This window comes from Hemiscyllium ocellatum, chromosome 36, assembly GCF_020745735.1.
Source record: "Hemiscyllium ocellatum isolate sHemOce1 chromosome 36, sHemOce1.pat.X.cur, whole genome shotgun sequence".
In the NCBI taxonomy this organism is placed as follows: domain Eukaryota; kingdom Metazoa; phylum Chordata; class Chondrichthyes; order Orectolobiformes; family Hemiscylliidae; genus Hemiscyllium; species Hemiscyllium ocellatum.
Genome location: NC_083436.1, coordinates 40,813,771 through 40,839,128, shown reverse-complemented (window position 1 = coordinate 40,839,128; position 25,358 = coordinate 40,813,771). Strand labels below are relative to the sequence as shown.

At 43.6% G+C, this 25,358-nt stretch overlaps 1 protein-coding gene across 3 annotated transcripts in view; it reads right to left on the bottom strand.

The window, feature by feature from the left end:
* bmpr1ba (bone morphogenetic protein receptor, type IBa) overlaps positions 1 to 25,358 on the bottom strand; it is a 504,629-nt gene that overhangs the window by 107,240 nt on the left and 372,031 nt on the right. For all 3 annotated transcript variants that reach the window (XM_060851677.1, XM_060851678.1, XM_060851679.1), the window contains one exon: positions 25,094 to 25,277. In XM_060851677.1, coding sequence (XP_060707660.1) covers positions 25,094 to 25,166 — 73 coding nt within the window. In that variant the 5' untranslated portion in view covers positions 25,167 to 25,277. The remainder of the gene's footprint in view (positions 1 to 25,093; positions 25,278 to 25,358) is intronic.

Here is a 25,358-nt window from a genome sequence, read left to right as displayed (position 1 = left end):
CAATATAAATACCGGAAGAAACATCAAAGCAGCGCTTCACACGAGGCTCCAACAGCACTGATGATGTTTCCTAGCCAGGGAACGAAACGTTTGCAGCAAAAACTTCCAGCTCGGCGAGCAGAACCACAACAACGGATACCCGAGCTACAAATCTTCAATCAGATTTTAAACCATTTAATCTATTGTAGACATCAAAGCTTCTCATTCTAGAATCAAGGACACACCGTCTCATTCTGAACATGTAAATCATTCTCAACCTTTGGCAAAAGCATCCACTTGTATTTACTTGGCACCTTGGATGCAATAAAATGTCTCCAGTTTTTGATTGGCACCACATCCACAAGTATCCACTCCGTCCACCACCGCTGCTCAGTAGCAGCAGTGTGCACTACCTACAAGATGCACTGCATCACCAAAGATTCTCGACCTCACCTTCCAAACCCATGACCACTCGCATCTAGAAGGACAAGGGCAGCAGATGCATGGGAACACCATGCCATTCAAGTTCTGCTCCAAGCCACTCACCATCCTGAATTGGAAATATATCACCATTCTTTCAGTTTCACTGGGTCAAAATCCTGGAATTCCCTCCCTAAGGGCATTGTGGGTCAACCCACAACAGGTGGACTGCAGCGGTTCAAGAAGGCAGCTCACCCCCACCTTCTCAAGGGGGGGCAACAAGGGACAGGTAATAAATGCTGACCCAGCCAGGGACGCCCACATCCCACAAAATGAATAAAAATGTCACTGCACAGGAACATTATAAAACAAATTATGACACTGTGCCATATATTAGGTCGGGTGGTCAAAAGCTTGATCAAAGAGTGAGGATTTCAGAGGCATCTTAAGGAAGGAAGTTGAGGTAAAGAGTAGACTAGTACATCAAGCAATAGGTACCCCTTGGTCAGCATGGTAGATGTTTAGGCCTCATTCACTGGAGCCACCTGAATTGGTAGACATAGGTTCACTGCCAACAATCCATATTCCTAAGTTACTACCTGTACAATGATCATTCCTAATTTAAGTTACTGATACCAAGTGGGGAAAAATGGCCACACAGTGTCTTTAGTTGAAGATGATAGTTAACAACTAGTTACATTGCATCTGAGATAGCTGCTAGTCTCTTGTCAGACATCATGCTCAACATAAGAATAAGTACACATTATTGCTAGCTACATGGACGTACCACTACAATACCAACTGGAACATAACTGCTTAGCTCCTCCCAGGGTTGGGACTTCATAGATACTTGTACTCAACTGGAACATAACTGCTTAGCTCCTCCCAGGGTTGGGACTTCATAGATACTTGTACTCAGCTTATTACCCACCTCTGGAATGCATGGAACCTGGGCTGCCTGACTCAGAGGTGGGACACTACCACTGGAGTCACAAGAGTACTACAGTCCTTTATATCCTGATGAGTAGAACTTCCTGTGTGATGTCAGCTAACACTGTCAGATACTAACTGTCCTATGGAACAGAGGGACCAAGAGATGTAGGGAGGGAACTCCAGAGCTTAGACCCTGGACATCTGAGAGCACGGTCACCAATGGTGGGGACATTAGAAATGGGGGTGTACAAAAGGCCATGATTAGAAGCTACCACCCCATCTCACAAACTACTTCACATATTTTTCAAGTGTTTAATAAAAGTATTCCTCACTTTACTAAATTCCTTTCTCAGTAGTATTCTTGATTATTCCAACTACTCTTGTTTGGTGTTGATTAGTCCTACCATTAAACTAATTTTTTAATAGATTGTGGAACTTGCATTTCTTTAATCTTTCTCAATTTATCATTCTTACAGGAGGGCTTCATCTGGCGGCTTTTCTCTACATCCTCTCCAGTGCAAGTCTCTCATTGAAGAGTTACATTCAATCGGAACCATTAACCCTTTGCCAGTGCACGCATGATGCCTGACCAGCTAAGGATTTCCAGCACTTCACAGACTCAAGCAGCATAGAAACAGACTCTTCAATCCAATCAGTCCATGCTGAACATAATCCCAAACTAAACGAGTCCCATCTGCCTGTTTTTTTGGCCCATATCCCTCCAAACCTTTCCCATTCATGTAATTATCCAATTGTCTTTTAAACGTAATTGTGCCCACATCCACCATTTCCTCAGGAAGTTCGTTCCACATGCAAACCAGCCTCTATGCAGAATATTTGCACCCCCACCATGTATTTTTTTTTAAATTTCTCTCCTCTCACCTTAAAAATATGCCCTCTAATCTTGAAATCCTCCAAATTAGGGAAGAGACTCCTGCCATTAACCCTCATGACTTTATAAACCTCTAGAAGATCATCTCTCAACCTTCCACTCACCAGTGAAAACAGTCCCAGCCTATCCAGTCTTTCTTTATAACTCAAGCCCTCCAAATGTGGCAACCATCCTGTTAAATGTCTTCTGGTCTCTCTCCAGTTTGATAGTATCCTTCCATCAACTGGGTGACCAGAACTCAACACAATATTCCAGAAGAGGCCTCACCCAATGCCCTGTAAAACCTCAACATGATTTCTCAACTCCTATACTCAAAAGTCTGAGCAATGAAGACAAGCATGCTAAATGCCTTCTTAACCATATCTACCCGTCTGGAAAACTCACAAAGCAATTTGCATTGGATAGAATTTACAGGCAACTCAGCTTATCCAGTCTGTGCTTATGCTCTGCACCAGTCCACTCTCAGGCTCTCAGTATGTCCAACTGATCCTTTCTCCCTCATCTGTCTTTCCAGCTTCTCTGTAAGAACCTGAAAGAAAGTCATACCAAATTGAAACATTAACTCTGTTTCTCTCTCCACATTTGCTGCCAGACCAGTTGAGTTTCTCCAGTGTTCTCGGTGTTTGTTTCAGATTTCCAGCATTTGCAGTATTTTGCTTTTACCATCAGCCATCCCATCTCCACTTCACACCCGTGACCCTCTACATCTGCAGGTGAAGTGTCAGCTGTAGCCCAGCTGGTAACAGCCATGCCCGATGTGAAACCTATGCCTACTCTCTCAGGTGGAAATAAAGAATATCATGACCCTCTATTGAAGAGGATAAGGGTACATTCCCCCGGTGTCTTGGCTAATGTTTATTCCTCAGTCAATATCACTGAAAATGGATGATATGGTCATTAAGTCAGGCCTCTGATGAAGAGTCATCTAGACTTGAAACATTAGCTTGCTCTCTCTCCATGGATGCTGCCTGACCTTCTACGAACTCCAGCGTTTGTTGTTTTAAATACAGATTCCAGCATCTGCAATAATTTACTCCTACATTCAGTCAGTGCTGTTTGTGGGACTTTGCTGTGGGTAAATTGGTTGCCACATTTCCCATAATACAATAGTGGCTATACCTCAAAAGTACTCCAGTAACTGCGATGTACAGCGAAAATCACTTTATTAAAGCAAGTTCATTCATTCATTGTTTGAACTGTTTGTAATTCTGCCCAAACTACAAAGGCTGTGAAAGAATTAAAAGTTATAAAATTGGCACCATGCTCATTTGAAGAGCTGACACAAAGATGATAGACAGAGTGACTTCCTCCTGCACGGTGATAGTTCTGTGATTCTGTGATGCAATCACCTTCACAGCTACGGAGTGTCTGAAAGCAATTTACAACCAGTTGAGGACTTATAAAGTGTAGTCACTGCCAATGTGTGAAATATAGCGACCAATTTCTACACAGCAAACTCCCACAAACAGGGCCAATGTCCTTCCCCCAACTGCCCCACATATGGAGGGGGTATTATACAGCCTGCTATTACACACAACCCATTCTTAGCCACTATCAGTCCCCATTAATTGCTATTCATTCCCCTAGCCTGACTATTATCCATTCCTTTGTCTGTCCAACTGTTCTCCTTTCTCCTTCCTATCATCTGCATAAAAACCAGACTTTTCCAAGATAGCATCAGTTCGGAGAAAGGGTCACTGGACCCGAAATGTTAATTTTTGATTTCTCTCCACAGATGCTGCCAGACCTGCTGAGCTTTTCCAGCAATTTCGTTCACAACCAGCAATGCCTAGATCATTTGCCTTTGTGATGTTGATTGAGGGATAAATATTGATCCAGGACCCCATCAACAAAATAGCACCGTGGAATTGTTTATATCCTCCTGAGGGAGCAGATGGGGCTTTGCTTTAACATCTCATCCAAAAGGCGACATCTCCACGCAACACTAGAGCATAAGCCTTGATATTTGTGCTCAGATGCTGAACTTGATGGGCTGAATGTCCACGTTTCTTCATTGTAAGTTTGCATTTAATTCCCAGTCAATTTGTTAAATTAGTGTTCAATTGGCCACAGCCATGTTGAATCAATGAAATATATACATTCAAAGTGGTATCACATACCTTGCCAATTGTACCACAATGTAATAGCAGAGGCTCAGACATCTACTGTGTGCTATGGCAAAGCGGTCTATTCAAGTGTCAAGTCTAGACTGGGAGCAAACAATTCCATCACATACAGAGAAATGAAGAAAGCTAGCCTAAGGGAGACCATTTAACCACTGCCATAGAATAGAATCACAGAGTCACTACAGTTTGGAAGTAGGCCACTTGGCCCATTGAGAACACACCGATCTTCCAAAGACCAGACCACCCAGACATACCCTCCCTATCCTATCCCTGTAACCTTGCATTTCCCATGGCTAACCACCTAGCCTGCACATCCCTGGACACTATGGGCAATTTAGCATGGCCAATCCACCTAACCTGTGCATCATTGGACACTGGGAGGAAACCCACACAGACACAGGGAGAATGTGGAGACTCCACACAGACAGTCGCCTAAGGGTGGAATCGAACCTGGGTCCCTGGCACTGTGAGGCAGCAGTGCTAACCACTGAGAGAAAAAAAAGCCCAACTCTTTCACTAATATCATTTAAAGGAAGGAAACAGACCTGACTATGACTTTAGACCCACTGCAATGGGATCTAAACTGACCTCTAAGCAATTAGAGATTGGTAATAAATGCTGGTCTAGCCAACAACACCATCATTCTGTGAATGAATAAGAAAAAACAAATGCCCATTCCGGACCACATAATACAGACCGTGAAACATTAGTCCCTTACACCTTCAATGTGTAATAGGCCTGTAGTGTGTTGCTGACTCATTCCGCAGTGGGTGATTGTCAGGCTGGGAATTCAATACAGCTCTCCTTCTCCAATAAACAGTAAGAGGGCAATTGGGATTATCTCAGATTTCCATCCATCAAACAAAAATAATAAAAGCAAGGCCCCACCAAACAAGAGGGGGATACTTGGTTCCTGTGGGAAATGTGTGATCGCCATTTGGCAGCTCCTCACAGTGACATATTGAAAGCAGGAACTCACTCGACTGGGAAGTTTAGGCACAGAGCCACATGCCCCTCGCTTCACTGAACAATAGCAACACGCCATCTCCCCTCGAAGGCTTTCGGCCGAGACGCTGAGCTGGGACTGCCAATCTTGAAGAAGGCATCAACAGCCTCACTTGTTCGAACAGGATCTGCATTCCGCTGTGGTGTGTCTTGACACAGCTGCTTCCTTCACTCCATGGCCAAACCCACTCTTCAAACCTGCACCATTTCATTTAGAAGAACAACACCGATCACTGTAAATGATAGACATCTTCAATAGTTCTGAATGGTAGAGAAACCAGCAAAGGAATGTGACATATCTCCACAGAGGCTGGTATCCCATCACCAAGTCACCCTTTACATACACACGGAGAATCCTTGACACTGATCCAGCTCCCTCAGAGCCGGCTCTCAGAGTGAACAGAAACTCTGACACTCCTGTTAATTTCTTTTAATTATATTTTTTTAAGGAGGAGGGTCCTTGCACACACACTGGTCCAGCTTCCTCAGTGCCAGCTCTCAGAGTGAACAGAACCCCTAACATCCCTGTTTTTTTTTAACTCCCACACTACCGCCTAACTGCGGTAGTGCTTATTTTTCCCCAGCACCCATGGTGTGTGTGTAGGTGTGGGACACAGTGAGAGACACAAGGTGCACAAATCTTTATTCGGTTTCCGCCACCAGGAAGAAAGGAAACACCCGAGTGGCCAGTGACAAGCAGTCTATTACACTCCTGTTTATATCTGTTAGCCAGGGCTCCCTGATTGGACAGATTAAAGCCCCAATCAGGGAATGCATATGAAATGAGGTCCACCTGACTGACCTCATTACAAACACTACATCCCTCTCCTCTGAGTCTGAGGACATAGGACATTGTGCTTTGTTTTGTAGCCATTGTTGCAGTGTTTTAGCACCGGGTCAGGTTTCTCCAACTCTGCTTCTGACGTGGGCAGTGTGTAATGCACAGTAGCTCTTCTTCAGGAGGCAAATGCATCAAGGTGGTGACATCCACCATGTCCAACACAGGTTCTGAGATATCTTCAACGCTTGATGGAGAGGAATAACGCAAGATTTCCGGAACAGTCAGAAAGGCTGTCGAGGAGCCCGGAACGTTTTGCTCCCACACCGTTTGTGAGTTTGCAGCTTTCATATGGTCCACGTGCTTGTTCAGGACTGTTGTTCCTACCTGAACTTTATACATCAATGGGCCTGACCTTGCATTGACTGTGCCTCTTACCCATGTAGGGCCAATCCCATGGTTCCCACACCACACCTTGTCTCCTCACTATCTCTCTTGCTTAGGAGAGTCTTCGGTCAGGCATTGGTATTCCTGATGCCATTTCACTGCCCCTCTCAGGTCCGAGATGATCAGATTTAACCTGGTGATGAGTCTTCTCCCCATTAGCAACTTTGCTGGAGCTATCCTTGTAGTTGCATGACGGACAGTCCTACTATCAGTCAAGAACCGGGACAGTGTGGTACCTCGTGAAGCTGTTGGCTGTATCTTTAAGCCTACCTTCAAGCTCAGACTACTCTTTCTGCCGGAACATTAGATGATGGATGGTAGGTGGCTGTCCTTATATGTTGAATACCATTCGACTTTTGGAAATGGTCAAATTCCCTGCTGGTAAACAATGGCCTGTTACCTGTGACTAACACTTCCAGGAATCCGTGTAATGCAAAGCATGCGCACAACTTTTCTATCGCCTTTTTGTGTTTAACAAATGCGCTCTATGCACATTCAGCAACTTTGAATGGGCATCCATAATGACAAAGAGCATTGAGCCGAAGAAAGGAGCTGCACAATTGACATGTAAAGTCTTTGAGTTTGGTGGGTGCTGCCCATTCTACAAAGTGGAATGGGTTGATGATTCTTTTGCGTTCCAGCCAACTGATTTCTGCCTCTACTTTTGCCTGTAAGGCAAATGGCACTGGGCAGGCCCTGCAGAATCATGGAGTTGCTTCCTGGTCAACATGCAAAGTGCCCTTGGCTCCTTTGGTAATCCCCAGATCTTCCTGATAAACTTCTGGGCATTTAATTAGGACTTCACTCAGGCAGTCATTTTCTGATCAAGAAGTGTTCAGCCAATCTTGGTGAATCTTTCGCAATCAATTTCACCCTGTCAAGTTTGGGCCCACTGCCTTTTATTACCATCAGTGGGAACTGAACCAGCTACTTCTCATCAGAGAATGGAACCAAAGTTGTACCCTTAATCTGAAAAAGGTTCCCTGGTATAGGTTCTCAGTCTAGTCGAGATCTTGCGCAAATATAATGGGTTGGTGTCCAGGACAAATTTTGTTGAGACTGGTTCATCAATCACTGATCTGGCCATGCCAGTAGTATCGATCTCCATTAGAACCAGGTGACCACTTTACTAGAACATTTTGATTGGTTCTGATTTGGATGTTGCTAAGCAATTTAGCTATTCCAAACCAGACATAGGTAGGCTTTCCAGGGTGTGCACTCTCCTAGATACCAACCTGTGAGTTCTCTTACTTACTTTAGGCCTAGAGGAACTCTTTGCTATCTCAAGTCTGCATACCACTGCAACTTCAATGGCCTGCCAGCCTGGATCCTGAAGAAATTATAACCGCTTGGCTGAGGCTTGGTTTTGTTTCAGGGTTTTGTTGAGGGCTGACCTAGAGTCCTTGTTCAGGATATGTCCTGAGTGAGACCATGCAATTGGCTTCACTCAAGCAGTGTTCCTCAACCTCAGTCGGTTTGGCAAGGTTGTCTACTTCCCATCGGAATATCCTGCAACTCATATGCTCCACTTGTCCCATTTCCAATGATAAAGCCCGTTATAGTGCCTGTTTGAAGTCCAGTTGGGTTTCAGCTTGTAGGCGCTTTTGTATGGTTACATCATTAATCTCACATACCAAATGGTCTCTCAGCACCTCATTAGGTGGTAAACCAAAGTCACATGCCTCTGCAAGTCATTTCAACCTCGCCAAAAGTCCTGATCCTCGAATTGCCAGGTAATACTCATAATGCCTCAGAATTAGAGAAGGCTTGTGGTCATAATATTCCTTAACTAAATCTGTCAATTCTGGGAAGGTTTTAGTATCTGGTGCCTCAGGGAAAATTAAGCTCTTAATAACCAAAAAAGCTGTGGGTCCACAAGCCAGGAGAATTACTCATTGCTTTTTATCTGCCCCAATATCATTTGTCCAGGAAAACTGACACATTCTTTCCACGTACTGAGTCCGCTCGTCAAAGTCAGGATTGAAAGTGTCAAGCTTCCCAAATAATGGCATGACGCCAGAAATGCTTACCTCCAACTCAAAGACAACGTTTATGAGCAAACTTCTTCAGAAATATGCTTTCCCCTCATTGCCAGTGAAATAACTCCACAGAAGCCGGCATCCTGTCCCCAAGTGACCTTCTATTTACATGAGGAGTGTTCTTAACACTGATCCAGCTCCCTCAGAGTCAGCTCTCAGAGTGAACAGAACCTCTGACTCTGCTGCTGTTATCTGTCAGCCAGGGCTCCCTGATTGGTCCAGATTAAAATCCCCAAACAGTGAACTCATGTTCTATGAGATCCATCTGGATGACCTCATTACAATTACTGCAGAATGTGTTATTCACAACAGCAAATGATGGTGAAGTGCTAAAATCTAAGTGCTAAGTACAGTGACTAAGTGGACTGAACTATAGTGCTATAGTTTCTAATAAAGAATATATTAATTCATAGTATTTTCTAACAGTTCTGAGGAGAGTCTGGATAGGCGGGGTTTGTTTTCCTTTGAGCAGTGAAGGCTGAGGAGAAATCTAAATGAGGTTTACAAAAGTATGAGAGGCTTAGACAGGGTACAAAATTAAAAATCACACTACACCAGGTTATAGTCCAACAGGTTTAATTTGGAGTGCTGGTCCTTCATCAGGGTAGATCATGAGAATCTCATCCCCGTGGCCAACATATCTGAGGCCAGAGCGCATAAGTTTAAGATGAGGAGTAAGTGATTTAGAGGAAAAAAATGCTTCACCCAGAGGGTGCTAAAATTATGGTGTGTGCTGCCTAAGAGGGTGGTGCAGCCATGTACTATCGCAACATTTATAGTGCTCTTCCAGATGCTTCTTAAATGCCAGGGAATCGTAGGCTATGGACCAAGTGCGTCAATGAGATTAGTGTAGTTTGGTATTTGTTGGTCAGCATAGAGATAGTGGGCCAAAGAGTCAGTTTCTGTGTTGTATAACTCTATGACTCCAACACAACCAATTGAATGTGGCAATCAGGAAAAAGCTTCTCAGATTTGATGTGTGGACTAGTCTGGGTTTATGTGTCATCGTAAGGATAGCATATGGTACATGCTAGAGCAGAACAACAGGAGGCTGGAGATAACAACATATTTACAGTATTGAGACTTTTCTAAGAATTAAGCCAGTGTGTTCACAGAATGGTGATTATCACTTTTTTGAATTACATGAATGTCTCCTCCAAATGTCATCAAAGGTCATTAAATGCATCATTAGTACAGCAGATGTAGCAGTTAATAACCTCAGCAGTGAAAACTGAAGGGCATAGAAGCAGGAAAATGGGGTTTCATTCCCGAGCTAGGAAGCCGTGTAAAAGACATTTTACAAATACAACGATAGCAGCAGCAGCAGACTTAACTCGGGATGGCAATGGCCGAGTCGTATTATCACAGGATTGCTCATCCACAGACCCAGGTGATGTTGTGGGGACCTGGGTTCAAATCCCACCATGGTAATAGTGGAAATTGAATAATCTGGAATTCAGAGGTGGAGAATGGTCATAAATTGATTGTTGGGAAAAACTGATCCTATTCACTAACATTCTTTAGGGAAGGAAACTGCCATCCTTACCTGGTCTGGCCTACACGTGACTCCAGACCCACAGCATTTTGGTTGACTCTTAGTTGCCCTCTGGAGTGGGATGGACAGTATAAATGCTGGCCTAGCCAGTGATGCCCTCACCTCATGGATGATTTTTTTAAATAAAACTCTGATTTTCTTCAGGAAATAACCCCAGGTATCTCCTGCAAAAAATGAACAGCAATTTCCCGTAACAGCGAAATTGGCAAGTTACCCCAAACTTACACCCACCGCAACATGAGTCTCACAGATGGCAATTTACGATAACATTTCTGGTGTACCAAACTTGCTCAACACAGACACTAAATTTCAGTCTGAAGGAAAACAGCGTGATTTCACCATAGCCTTTCAATTAGCCTCCCCCAGAATCGATGACAAAGTTTGGATTGAATACAAATAGATTGCTTCCACCAATTTTCCATTCTGATTCGGAGGTGCAGGGTAAATGAATGCTCACGTACGGCCCAAACACTAAAACCATCTATGAAATAGGTGAAATAACCCTTCCTGTTTTCACCCTGGTCAAATTATTGTATGCCAATGTGCACAGCCTTGTTTTACAACATACAATTTAATTCTGTAGCACACCATTAAAAAAATCAAAATGCAGCACTCTTTTTCAGAATACATTTAGTGGTTCAAATGCCAAACTGTAAAGGTTTATTGAAGCGTGGAGTTCAAAGTGACTGAAGCCAACAAATTGTCACTGTATCCTCCTCACTAACAGAAGATGTGCCATTAATTTTCATGCAAGTTAAAAGGATTACTTGCCAGACTGCAAGGAAGAAAGTCTGCTAACATTCAAAATCTTCATCACATTGACTGATTCCTACTGCGTTCAATTTCAAACCCAAAGAGAAATTCAAAGCCGGTTTTTAAAAGCTGGAAACATCCCTTGTGCAATTGGTTGGATCTTGAACCAACACCACATTAACAGTCTCTTGTTAGCGCAGAATCTAAACATTACTGAAAAGAGAGAACAAAGCGTGGAATTTTCCAAGTGACCACCCCAGGCCCCTTGACTGAATTGTCACCTCCACCTGTATGTGGTACTGAGTGAGGGTGGATTGCTGCCACTAATTCTCATTTGCTTTTTACTCTGTCTAGTGATTAGTGGCATAGGTACATCAAGGTAGACTATTTACGGAAGACACGTTGCTCTTAGATTACAAGATGATTTTACAAAATGATTTATGCATGTTGAAAATAATTGCAACTGCATGTGCTCAGGCAAATTTATAAAGACCTTAGGGAGCTAATACAGATGCATCTGCTCCATCGAAACGTGAGAGTGATCTAGATAACTCCATGACACAGACTAGGTGCAACATTAGTAGAATGGGTGCAGCCAATGACCATTGACCCCTTCAGAACCATGGCATTATACATAGAACATAGAACATAGAAAAATACAGCACAGCACAGGCCCTTCAGCCCTCGATGTTGCGCCGACCGAAGCCTACCTAACCTACACTAGCCCAATAACCTCCATATGCTTGTCCAATGCCTGCTTAAATGACCATAAAGAGGGAGAGTCCACCACTGCTACTGGCAGGGCATTCCATGAACTCACAACCCGCTGAGTAAAAAATCTACCCCTAACGTCTGTCCTATACCTACCACCCCTTAATTTAAAGCTGTGTCCCCTAGTAACAGCTGACTCCATTAGCGGAAAAAAGGTTCTCACTGTCAACCCTATCTAAACCCCTAATCAACAATAACATGTTGCTGATGTTTTTCATCTTCTGCTCAAAGGGTAAACCCAAGAATGTTGTAATTTGAGATTAGACTCCCTACAGTGTGGAAACAGGTCCTTCGGCCCAGACAGTCCACACCGACCCTCTGAAGAGTAACCCACCCAGACCCAACTCCCTCTGACTAATGCACCTAACACTATGGGCAATTTTACCAAGGCCAATTCACCTAACCTGCACATCTTTGAACTGTGGGAGGAAACCTACACAGACACAGGGAGAATGTGCAAACTCCACACAAAGAGTCACCTGAAGCTGGAATCGAACCTGGGACCCTGGTGCTGGGAGGCAGCAATGCTAACCACCGTGCCGCCTATTTTGCTGTATTTTTTTCTTCTGAATTATAAATTGTTGCGAACTTGAAGAATTCTCCCCAGCAGTCGACGAACATACGCACGAGGAATGAGATTAGGCCACTCAGTCCTTCTAGCCTGTTCTGCCATTCAATGAGATCACCACTGATTTGATTTTAACCTCAATGTTACAGTCCTGCGTATCACCAACAATCTTTCAATCCTGTGGTAATCAAGAAGTTAGACAATATTTACCTTCCCAGCCCATGCCGCTAAAATCCAAACGGTTTGGTATTTGTTCACAATGCCCAGCATTTGTTGAAGATGGTGAGCCACACTACAGTCCATGGTCCATGCTGTTCAGGATGGGGTTCCAGGCTTTTGATCAAACTACAGCAGCCAAATAGTTCAAAGTCAGGAGTATGTGCTGCTTAGAGGGGAAAGCGTACTTCAGCTGTGTTTGTTGCATTACAGGTGGCTGTTAACCACCCTAAGATTGTGAGAATCACTCTGTAACTGAGCGACATCTCAGCCTCACTTAAATATCGCTTGTAGATTGGAATGACTCTGGACATGTGGCTGGAAAACTAATTACCACTTTCCTGGCTCATACTCCTTGCCATCTCTTGTCCTGCTCCACCATTCTGTGATATAGGTGGCTGTACACCACACACTACTTGCAGTACCTAGGAGACATTGTTCTTTTGTGGTTCATGGCTCACTCTCTACCTCACCTTGAGGTGAGGCCTCCCCAACTGGAAACAGTCTGACGCTTTCAGACAACAATCGGCATCTGAAAGGTTTCAGATCTAAATCGAAGTATTCTGTGCAAAGCCTCAGATAATTGTATTTATATAGCTGCCTGCATCATTCCTTATAAACTGCTCAGCTGCAAGGAAATCCCACACATGTTCTATCACCTTCATCTCTGAGACTGTTTAAATATAGCACCCAAGAATTCAGAAATCCAAACAGGAAGAATGTAAAGTAGGGACACATTGGCTGGGAGGACAGCAGACTAATGAACAATCAAAGCAATACAGATGTGAAGGTCTGATGTAAAAGGGAGGAGATTAGGATGAAATAATAGAGTGAGTGTAGGCACAATGGGGGGAATGACCATAATAATTCTGTGATTCTGCTGGAGAAACTCAGCAGGTCTGGCAGCATCCGTGATAAGAGAAACAGAGTCCGCGTTGAGTCCAGTATGACTCTTCTTCAGATAAAGAATTATTCCGTAGAAGAAGCTCATGAGTAAACTGCTCTTCGAATTGCATCTCTGATTCATTTCTTATTTTGATCAGATCTCGAAATTAATAATTCGAGGTAAAAGTTTGATTGGATAAGGATTCATCCGTCAAACAGATGTTTGGTCCATTTTGTCACTTAACTTACATAAGTAATGTGTGTGCTGAGCTTTTTTTGAACTGGCGTACATGCCTGAGTGAGCAGTCACTGCTGGAAATTTGTGTTGTTGGGATTCAGTTTGGGAGGGACAGCTTGGAGTTTGTTAAGTGAAGAATTATTGCAAAAAGAATGAGGCAACTTGGGCAAAGATTTGCACCAGGAGTTGATGTTATGTCACGTGGCAATACCAGTTTACAGGAAATTCTTGAAGGTAAAAGGCTCCCAACTAAATTGGAGAGTGTATACCACAAATTAACTCAGACACAAAACCCACTTCACAAGGAAGCAGACATGGGTGATCTCCTTGGATTAAATGATATTCTTAGATTAAGGGAAACTTTATTCTGACATCACACCTGCCCCATGTTCATGTAGATGTCCTCGATAATGGTACTGCCTACTTAATCTGCACCACTTTCTTACTTGCCTCTTTAAAAAAGGTGAATCTTAATTAGACCAACTCCTTCTAAAACTTTATATTTTTATTGGAAACAGGTAGCTGCTTGATGCAAATGTCCTGAGTACTTGGCAGAGCAACAAAACTTCATGAATGTAAATTTTTAAGGGCACATTTTTAAGGGGCGAGGAGAAAGATCTAAAAAAGACATGAAAGGCAATATTTTCTCTCAAATACACAAAGAGTGGTTCATGCGTGGAATGAACTTCCAGAGGATGTGGTGGATGCGGAGACAGATACAATGTTTGAAAGACATTTATTCATGAACATGAATAAGAACTGTTTGGAGGGACAAAGACAGCAATTGCTGGATAGGCTTAGCAGGTCTGGCGGCATCTGTGGAGAGAAATCAGAGTTAATGTTTGAGGTCGAGAGACCCTCAGAATTCAGGCAGGTGGGACTAGTCTAGTTTGAGATTATGGTTGGCATGGGTTGGTTGACCGAAGGGCTGATGAAGGGCTTATGCCCGAAACGTCGAATTTCCTATTCCTTGGATGCTGCCTGACCTGCTGTGCTTTAACCAGCAACACATTTTCAACTGTGATCTCCAGCATCTGCAGACCTCATTTTTTACCCTGGTTGACCGAAGGGTCTGTTTCTGTGCTGTATGACTCTAAGACTCTAAATGAAATTCAGAGAGGAGGGGGGTGGAAATGGCAACATGGATTTCATTGTCGGCTCTCCCTACATTCAGGGCCACATGTTATTGCCCCTGGCCTGGACAAGCCTAATTCCCAACCCTCAGATCTTTGGGTAAAATGGAACAGGATGTCCTGCGAGGTAGTGGGACCAGGAGAGCAGGATTTGATCCCTCTTCTTTCCTTCTCTCCCTTTGCTCTGCTTCATTGTTAGGACATTGAGCTTCAGGATTATGATGCAGCTTGATGGATAAGTTGTTGTCATTCTGTAAACATGGTCCTCCATATCATGAATATCAATTTCAAAGAGAGCTTCAGAATGTCATTGAAACATTTCCTTTGCTCTTGCCTGGAATGCTGGTCATTTGAGAATTGAGAAAACAGGATCTGTTGATGGAAAAGGTTGTTACCTATGATGACACGGTGTCTACTCCATCAAAGTTGATTTTGTAGGAGGGCTGCCCGAGTGCTTGTGAACTTGTAAATTTAATTATCCACTAACAGCTTCTACAAAAGAAAGTCTGTTTATACAAGGTTACAAGGTTGGCAATTAACACCTTACATAAACCAGAATTAAACAAATTGTGTTTGGCTCATCTATAGTGTCTAATTCTATTTGCCCATGGTCAAACCATCTGAATCTATTTAGTATTGACTGTAAAAGATTGATCTGCTTTATTTGATAATTGAAGTTTTGTTTAACACAGAATTAAATATTAACCAGAATACTTGTGGATGCAGTACTGCGTACAGAGATGAATGGGTTGTGACTTATCCCCATTGGATTATAGTTTCAGTTCAGTTAAACAAGTAGAGAGAACTGGAACTATACTATCCCATTGAAGTGAATGCCAGGCTGGTCGGGAACTCAGTTTTGTGTGTTATTGGGGTGTGTGTGCAAGCTTCCCAGAGAGGTTCAATTCAGAAGCCACTCATTGAAATAGGGTGATCAGAGGATGTGGGAGGACTGACGTGAAGAATGGCTGGCAGATACACAGAGTACATTGCAGATGAAGGTGAAGGAGGCACCATACTCTTACCAGACCATAGGTCCCCTCGCTCATTAGAAAGGGGGATGGTCAGAATTCAGACGACACCAGGTTATAGTCCAACAGGTTTACTTGAAATCATAAGCTTTCGGAACACTCCTCCTTCATCAGGTGACAGTCCAATACCAGCACATGATAGATAGAGGGAGATGACTGATGGTGGTTTAACCTGAGGGTCACCGTGCTTCAGGTGAGGGGAGAGGTAACCTCAGCCGGTGCGGGGATTGAACCCACACTGTTAGCATCACAAACCAACTGTTCAGCAGCTGAGCTAAACTGCACTACACCACTGATAGGACAGCCAGCACATTGCTCAAATGCAGCTCGAGCCAATGGATCCACCTACAGCTGACAAAAAATAGGGCAAGCATTTCCCTGTGGACATCTAAAGGGTTATCAAGCTTCTTGCCATTTTGCACCTTTAAGTGGCTACTCCCATGACGCTTTGAAATCTCCTCCAATTCCCTCCCCCACCCACTGTCTCTCACTGTTCGTGAGTTGATGGGCCGTTGAGACAATGGGTGCCAGTGGCAAAGGTGTGAACACCCATTAATCATCACCATAATTAGCTCACCTCCCAGTGCTGCCTGCACGTGCATTTCAAAGCTGGGAAGCATACAATTGTGTGGGAAGGATTGATCCTGAGTTTACATTTCCCAATTTTCCCAGCCCCTCCATCACCCAAACCTATCCTGTGGAGCTGGGAAAATTAGTAGCTGACTATAAACGAGAATGCAAGTGAGTTGGATACTAGTTCCCAGGGTTTTGGTTTGGAACTTGATAAGTTCTCAATAGGAAATGGCACAATCATGGCAGATACAGAACCAGAAATACACTGTGAATATTTTGAAAATATTAATCTTTCCAAACAGGTTGGAATCAACAATTGGTCTATCCAGTACTCGGTGAGTAACACTCCTATTGTTGAATCAGAAGCTCATGGATTCAAGTGTTGATACTTTTTTTTCATCTCAGGATGTGGGTATCACTAACACCAATTGCTGCCCTTGATCTGGGCTAGAGTGGATTGTTACAGCTATTTCAGAGGGCACTTAGAGGTCAACCATGGGTCTGGAGTCATATATGTGCAGACCAGCTAAGGATGATAGTTTTCCTTCCCTAAAGAACAGGGAATGAGTCAAATGGCAGTGGTTCCTAACTCACCATTATGGAGTCTGACTACAGATGTATTATCTGAATTTTGAAATTCTAGTGGTGCCGGTGAAATTGAACTCCATTGCCTCCATTCATCAATCCAATTACAAACCCAGTGACATTACCACCACGTCACAATCACTTCAGCGAGTAATACTTCGCCATAGTTTTAGGATACGTGGCAGTAGATTTAAAACAGAGATTAAGATGAATTACTCATCTCACGAGATGGTGAGTCTATGCATATCAGTACTCTAGAGTGCAGTGGATGCTGGAACATTGAATACATTTAAGAAGGAGATAGACAGGTTTTTCTTATGACACGGGATCGCACAGTAACAGAACTAGCATATTATATTGGAACCAACTGTCCCGTGAGATTCAAATGCCTCTTAAATGTTGCAATTTTACCAGCCTCCACCACATCCTCTGGCAGCTCATTCCATACACGTATCACCCTCTGTGTGAAAAAGTTGCCCCTTAGGTCTTTTTTATATCTTACTGCTTATTAAGCACATAGCTCTGGCCAACTGTACTAACCTGTTCTCCCCTTTCACAGTGCACTTGTAAGTCTGTATTTGCTGTGCCATTTCCCATTAAGAACTTGTCAAATTCCAAACGAAAACCCTTGGAACTAGTATCCAACTCACTCTGAATTCCCTTGAAACTCACATATACGCATTAGATTTTGAAAAGCAATGAAAGGTCATCTGATTCTCACTCTCGAAGACAACGCTTCAGAGGCCAAGCAGTATCTGCCAGAGTGAAAAATCAGATGGCCTTTCATTGCTTTGTAAGATCTAATGCGTATATGTCAGTTTCAAGTGAATTCAGAGTGAGTTGGATATCTATCAATTTTATTTAAATTCAGAGGGGTTGAAGTGCCCAACACTTTCGGTGCAGTCTACTCATCTTTCAGATTCCCAGCTACTTGCTATCGCACTCAGGGAAGACTGTGCCTCTGACAGTGCAGTGCTCCCTCAGCGCTGTCCTGGGAGAGATAGCTGCCTGTGCCCCAGCTTGAGCCCACGACCTTCTGGCCCAGAGGCTGGTCACGAGCTGTAACTCCAGTTGAGAACTCAATTAGCAGCATCACAGAATCGCAGTTTAAAGGAACATCTTGATGCAGGGTCAAATAAAGAGCAGCTCCACTTCTTGTGCTCTTTAACAGCTGCAAGGCCATTTATAAGTGGGAGACAAAGTCAGACACTTGGGCTGGCATCCAAGGGTAACAACAGTTACTGATATCTGCAACAACTCTCGTAACTGAAGTAAACTCCCCATTAAACTTTTGCAGTCCATTTCAACCTTTTCAAAGATTTTTATTAAAAGGCAAAGTAACACGTCCAACAACAACATATAACTTGCATTTTTATAGGGCCGATGTGGTGAGAAAGATTCTGAGGCACTTCACAGGAGAATTTCACGTGAGCATCAAAATTAAGAGCAGGAGTGGGCTATTCGGCCCATCGAGACCACCCCGTCTTTGAACAGGATCATGGCTAATCTAAAGTCAACATCAACCATTGCCATTTCTGTAATAATGCACGTTTATTCAACTTGAATTGGCTTTAAAGTGATTGAAGAATTTAGACCAATCTTTGTAGAATGCAAACTTTCCTTCCCTGTATTGGCTGTGATGTTACTCATTGATTTAAATGGTGCTGCTATTGGGGGATTTTCTTATGACACGGGATTGCACAGTAACAGAACTAGCATATTATATTGGAACCAACTGTCCCCTGAACTTATACATGCTACCTTAATTTCAAAACCTCCAGTGGCATTGCTTATCCCCTTAAGATGATTTAGAGTCATGGAGACACAGAGAAGTACAGCATGGAAACAGATCCTTCGGTCCAACCTGTCCATGCCAGCCAGACATTCCAACCCAATCTAGTCTCACCTGCCAGCACCCAGTCCACATCCCTCCAAACCCTTCCTATTCAAATACCCATTCAAATGCCTCTTAAATGTTGCAATTGTACCAGCCTCCACCACTTCCTCTGGCAGCCCATTCCATACACGTACCACCCTCTGTGTGAAAAAGTTGCCCCTTAGGTCTCTTTTATATCTTTTCCCTAAACCTAAACCTATGCCCTCTAGTTCTGGACTCCCCGACCCCAGGGAAAAGACTTTGTCTATTTATCCCATCCATGCCCCTCATAATTTTGTAAACCTCTATAAGGTCACCCCTCAGCCTCTGACACTTCAGGGAAAACAGCCCCAGCCTGTTTAGCCTCTCCTTGTAGCTCAGATCCTCCAACCTTGGCAACATCCTTGTAATTCTTTTCTGAACCCTTTCAACTTTCACAACATCTTTCTGATGGGAAGGAGACCAGAATTACACACAATATTCCAACAGTGGCCTAACCAATGTCCTGTACAGTCGCAACATGACCTCCCAATTCCTGTACTCAATTCTCTGACCAATAAAGGAAAGTATACCAAACGCCTTCTTCACTATCCTATCTACCTGCGATTCCACTTTCAAGGAGCTACGAACCTGCACTCCAAGCTCTCTTTGTTCAGCAACATTCCCTAGGACCTTACCATTAAGTGTATAAGTCCTGCTAAGATTTGCTTTCCCAAAATGCAGCACCTTGCATTTATCTGAATTAAACTTCATCTGCCACTTCTCAGCCAACTGGCCCATCTGGTCCAGATCCTGTTGTAATCTGAGGTAACCCTCTTCACTGTCCACTATACCTCCACTTTTGGTGTCATTTGCAAACTTACTAACTGTACCTCTTATGCTCGCATCCAAATCATTTATGTAAATGACAAAAAGTAGGGGACCCAGCACGGATCCTTGTGGCACTCCACTGGTCACAGACTTCCAGTCTTAAAAACAACCCTCCTGCATCACCCTCTGTCTTCTACCTTTGAGCCAGTTCTGTATCCAAATGGCTAGCTCTGCCTGGATTCCGTGAGATATAACCTTGCTAACCAGTGTCTCATGGGGAACCTTGTCGAACGCCTTACTGAAATCCAAATAGATCACATCTACCACTCTGCCCTAATCAATCCTCTTTGTTACTTCCTCTAAAAACTCAATCAAGTTTGTGAGACATGATTTCCCACCCACAAAGCCATGTTGACTATCCCGAATCAGTCCTTGCCTTGCCAAATACATGTACATCCTGTCCTTCAGGATTCTCTCCAACAACTTGCCCACCACCGAGGTCAGGCTCACCGGTCTATAGTTCCCTGGCTTGTCCTTACCACCCTTCTTAAACAGTGGCACCACGTTTGCCAACCTTCAGTCTTCTGGCACCTCACCTGTGACTATTGATGATACAAATATCTCAGCAAGAGGCCCAGCAATCACTTCTCTAGCTTCCCACAGAGTTCTCGGGTACATCTGATCAGGTCCTGGGGATGTATTCACTTTTAATCGTTTCAAGACATTCAGCGCTTATCTCCTCTGTAATCTGGACATTTTGCAAGATGTCACCATCTATTTCCCTACTCTCTATATCTTTCATATCCTTTTCCACAGTAAATACTGATGCAAAATATTCATTTAGTATCTCCCCCATTTTCTGTGGCTCCACACAAAGGCCGCCTTGCTGATCTTTGAGGGGCCCTATTCTCTCTCTAGTTACCCTTTTGTCATTAAGGTATTTGTAAAAACCCTTTGGATTCTCTTTAATTCTATTTGCCAAAGCTATCTCATGTCCCCGTTTTGCCCTCCTGATTTCCCTCTTATGTATACTCCTACTTTCTTTATACTCTTCTTAGGATTCACTCGATCCATCCTGTCTATACCTGACATTTAAAAGGGACACAAATTTTCCACCTCATAATTGTTCAAATTCAGTGTTTAGCACTGCTGCCTCACAGCACCAGGGTCCCAGGTTTGATTCCAGCCTCGGGCGACTGTCTGTGTGGAGTTTGCACATTCTCCCTGTGTCTGTGTGGGTTTCCTCTGGGTGCCCCGGTTTCCTCCCACAGTCCAAAGATGTGCAGGTTAGGTGAATTGGCCGTGCTAAATTGCCCGTAGTGTTAGGTACATTAGTCAGAGGGAAACGGATCTGGATGGGTTACTCTTCAGCAGGTCGGTGTAGACTGGTTGGGCCGCAGGGCCTGTTTCCACACTGTAGGGAATCTAATCTAATCTAAAGCCTGAGACAAAACATTGTGCATGTTGCAAAAGGTGGACTGCACATAAGCACACTGTTGTAGGTAATTAGCAAAGAGAGTAGTGAGTAGTAGTGAATTGCATCTGTATTCATCAGACATTACCAAGGGCAGGGTTTACTGTATGGTTGTCAGAGGTGCCACTATCTTTCTGCCATACAATCAACCTTTTAACTTGTAGCACAATGCCAAGCTTCACTGTCACTCTAATACCGCCTAATCTGTTTTTGCACTGAATGAACATCTAATCTCTCCAAACAGTGAGAATTCTAACTACACAATAATGAAAAAAAGGCTTGCAAAAAATGCATCCACAGTGACACCTTGTATTCGTTTCGCATCTTTCACCATAGGAAACAGGAACCAGAGCAGGCCATTTGGCCCCTCAGTCCTGCTCCACCATTCAATAGGAATGTGGCTGATCTGACATTGGGGATAGTAAAACTGCAGATGCTGGAGAGTCGAGTGGAGCTGGAAAAAAGCGCAGCAGGTCAAGCAGTAAGGATGAAAGTCCTGGAGAAAGATTCCGACCTGAAACATTGACTCAGCTTCTCCTCTGATGCTGCTTGACCTGCTGTGCTTTTTCTAGCTCCACACTTCATCCACGCTCATCCGACATTCCTCACATTCACTTTCCTGCCCTTTCCCTGTAATCATTGACTGATCAAGAGTCTATCCCAGCCTTAAATACACACACACACACACACACACACACAGACTCTGCCCCCACAGCGGCAAGGAGTTCCAAAGACTTGCAACCCTCAGAGGAGAAATTCCTTCTCATCTCAGTCTTAAATTAATGTAATAAAACATTTCCTGGCACTTCCCAGGAGTACCATAACATGGAGCTGCACAAGATGATGTTAGTACAGATGGTGAAAAGCTGGGTCAAGGAGGTGGGCTTTGAAGAGTGTCTTAAAGAATACTGAATGGCCTCACAAACTTTTAACATTGGGCTGCATCTGTGTTTTTGTTTTTGCTGTGGTTTACTATCATTTACTTACCTATGCTACTTAATTCTGTGATCTGCACGCAAGACAAAGATTTTCATGGTACACATGACAATAAATTCAATTCAATTCAATGCAACTCAAATGAGAAGAGAGGTGGAAAGGTGTAGAGAAAGGCATCTCAGGCTCTGGGCTTAAGTAATTGAATACACAGTGACCTTCAGTGGCACATCAATCATTGATGCCAGAATGGAGGATGTCGGGAGGTTTCTGGGCCAGAGGAGATTACAAGATAAGGAGATGAAGAACGTGAGGGTGGTGAAAACAAAGATGAGAATTTTGAAATCAGTTGAGCCAGTGTAGGCCAGCAAGCACAGAGGTTAGATTAGATTACTTACAGTGTGGAAACAGGCCCTTCGGCCCAACAAGTCCACACTGACCCGCCGAAGTGCAACCCACCCATACCCCTACATATACCCCTTACCTAACACTACAGGCAATTTAGCATGGCCAATTCACCTGACCCGCACATCTTTGGACTGTGGAAGGAAACCGGAGCACCCGGAGGAAACCCACGCAGACACGGGGAGAACGTGCAAACTCCACACAGGCAGTCGCCTGAGGCGGGAATTGAATCCGGGTCTCTGGCGCTGTGAGGCAACACTGCTAACCACTGTGCCACCGTGCCACCCACAAGTGATGAGGGAAAGAGAATTGCAATGAATTAGGACAGGGATGGTTGGCATTTGGACCTCAAGTTTAAACAGCATGGAAGTCCGATCAGGAATGCACATCAATAGTCAAGTTTACAGGTAATGAAGGCATGAAGGAAGGCGTGAAGTAAAATTTGGTACTTCTTATTGTCAATCAAAACTTTTTTTAAAAATGCACACAGACAAGAGTGAGTTGGCCCATCTGTGATTCTAACAATGTGCTGCCCCTTTAAGAATACAGAAAGCTGAAAACCCGAGACAACTCAGACAAGGTCACAAGAAGAATTCACACATTCCTTACTTTCCCCTCTTTCTCCACATCTGTGTGAAACATTGCACAGAATCCCCACCCACAACCTTCAGCTGGAGATCCGTCTCTCACACTGAAACACTCCTTTATGGACAACACCATTTGAACATTAGTCAGAAGGGGGTTGTATATGCTGTTCAAATTCACTGAAAAATCTCACTAAAGGAAATGCTAAATTCAAAATTGGTCATTTTGATTCTTTATAAAAATGGATTTTAGAATATATACAACTTATTAAAATGTTTTCCTAGCTTTAGAAACAGATCCACAGAAACTATTTCACTGCAAGGTTAAAAAGTGACATGTGGGGTTCCATATCATTTGAGCATCTCCTCCCTCTCTACTCCCTTTTTAAGATCGATCTTGTGACAGAGAATACAGTCTAAGTCAAACCCGGGAGCAAGTTGCTATGGAAAGTAAGCACTGTTAGTAACTGAAGGAAGAGCTTAAGTGGAGCAACTTCCTCTTGCTGAGGGTCTGTGAAACCTTTTCCTCCAGTCCGGAATTGTCTCTTCCTTACCATTCCACCAGGAATCCACTTTTCCTCGTAAGCAAGTCCCCCTGAGATCAGGCACTCACAGTGTGAAGTGTCATTTTGCTCAGCATGTGAATACATAGATGCTCTGCCTCACAGTCTGGGAGTACGGTTTCAAGAGTCATACAGTCATAAGGTGTACAGCACGGAAACAGACCCTTCAGTCCAACCCGTCCATGCTGACCAGATATCCCAACCCAATCTAATCCCACCTGCCAGCACCCGGTTCATATCCCTCCAAATTCATATACCCAGCCAGATGTCTTTTAAATGTTGTAATTATACCAGCCTCCACCACTTCCTCTGGCAACGCACTCCACACACATACCACTCTCTGTGTGAAAATCTTGCCCCTTAGGTCTTTTTTATATCTTACCCCTCTCACCCTAAACCTATGCCCTCTAGTTCTTGACTCCCCCTCCCCAGGGAAAAATCTTTGCCCATGCACCTCATGATTTTACAAACCGCTATAAGGTCACCGCTCAGCCTCCGACGCTCCAGGGAAAACAGCCCCAGCCTATTCAACCTCTCCCTATAGATTTTTATTTCAACAGATACAACATGGACTATCAACTCAAATTATTGCTATCATCATACACAGATGTTGCCATTGGTGTACATATTTATTACCATCGTACGTTCTGCACATTGCAAAATGAAAACAGCACAGAATTCAGCCAAAAACCTGGATTGCAATCGACAAAAGACCCTTTCCAAAGTTCTTGCAGCCTAATCACTTGCTTTCACTATCACAGTGACTATTATGATATTGCAAAGTCTACAGCATATCACTCAGCAAGGCACACGAGTGTGACACAGATCAAGATGCTCTGCAATTTTAGACAGAAATAGAAAAACAATACAATGAGTCAAATTGCATCAGTCACTATTCAATGGAACTAGAGACTTCAACATTTCAGATAGCAATACAACACATGCCTCACAAATCACTTTTACTAGACACTGAAGCTCCCTTCACTGTGCCCAGGTAATATTTTAAGACGAGCGCCAGGTTTTGTTGCACCTTTTTACAAACACAAACTCTCCTGCTGAGGAGGAAGAAGATGATTAAAAGGAGAGACTGTGAACAACATGGGTTTCTGCTTTTGCGTGCACATCAATTCTTCATTACAACTTCAACGCAACCACATACAGTGTTTATTCCAAAAGAAAATGGAAAGGATATCCAGAAACAGAAATCAAATGGATAATCATTTGTGAGAATTACCAAAGCATTGCCTTTTAAGTGCTTTGTTCAGCAGGTGTGCTGGAGAAGTGTGAAAACCCCAGTCTGGAAAGAGTGAACTGTGCTGCGTCGGATGGAAATTACTTCCTTAAGATTGATCAAATTAACCTGAAAACCATCAAAAATGAAATGTCCCTGACAAAATTGAGGGCAGCTTTCCTATGTCAGGAAAATGTGGACATTGTTGTGGAAATCTCAGAATGAGCAAACAGCAAACAGCCTGGAAACTAAAAGCCATAGCTTCACGACTGACTGTTGTATCGGCTTACCTTCAATCTGTAGGGATAACAGCACGAGCACGGAAACGGGAATCTGCCAACTAGGATTAGCGAGCCAAACCATCACCTTTGAGCACGGAGACGCTGGATAATGATTTCCTCCTGCCTTCCTTTAGCCCGTTTCAGTGTTGTAGCTCAGTTCAGTTAAGGCAGCTCCTCCAGCTCTGTGACAGGCCTGTGGTGGGAATGTGAAAGACAGCGCTGTTATAAACTGGCTCTGTCACCAGTTAGAACTCAGTTGGACACTTCAGGGTGA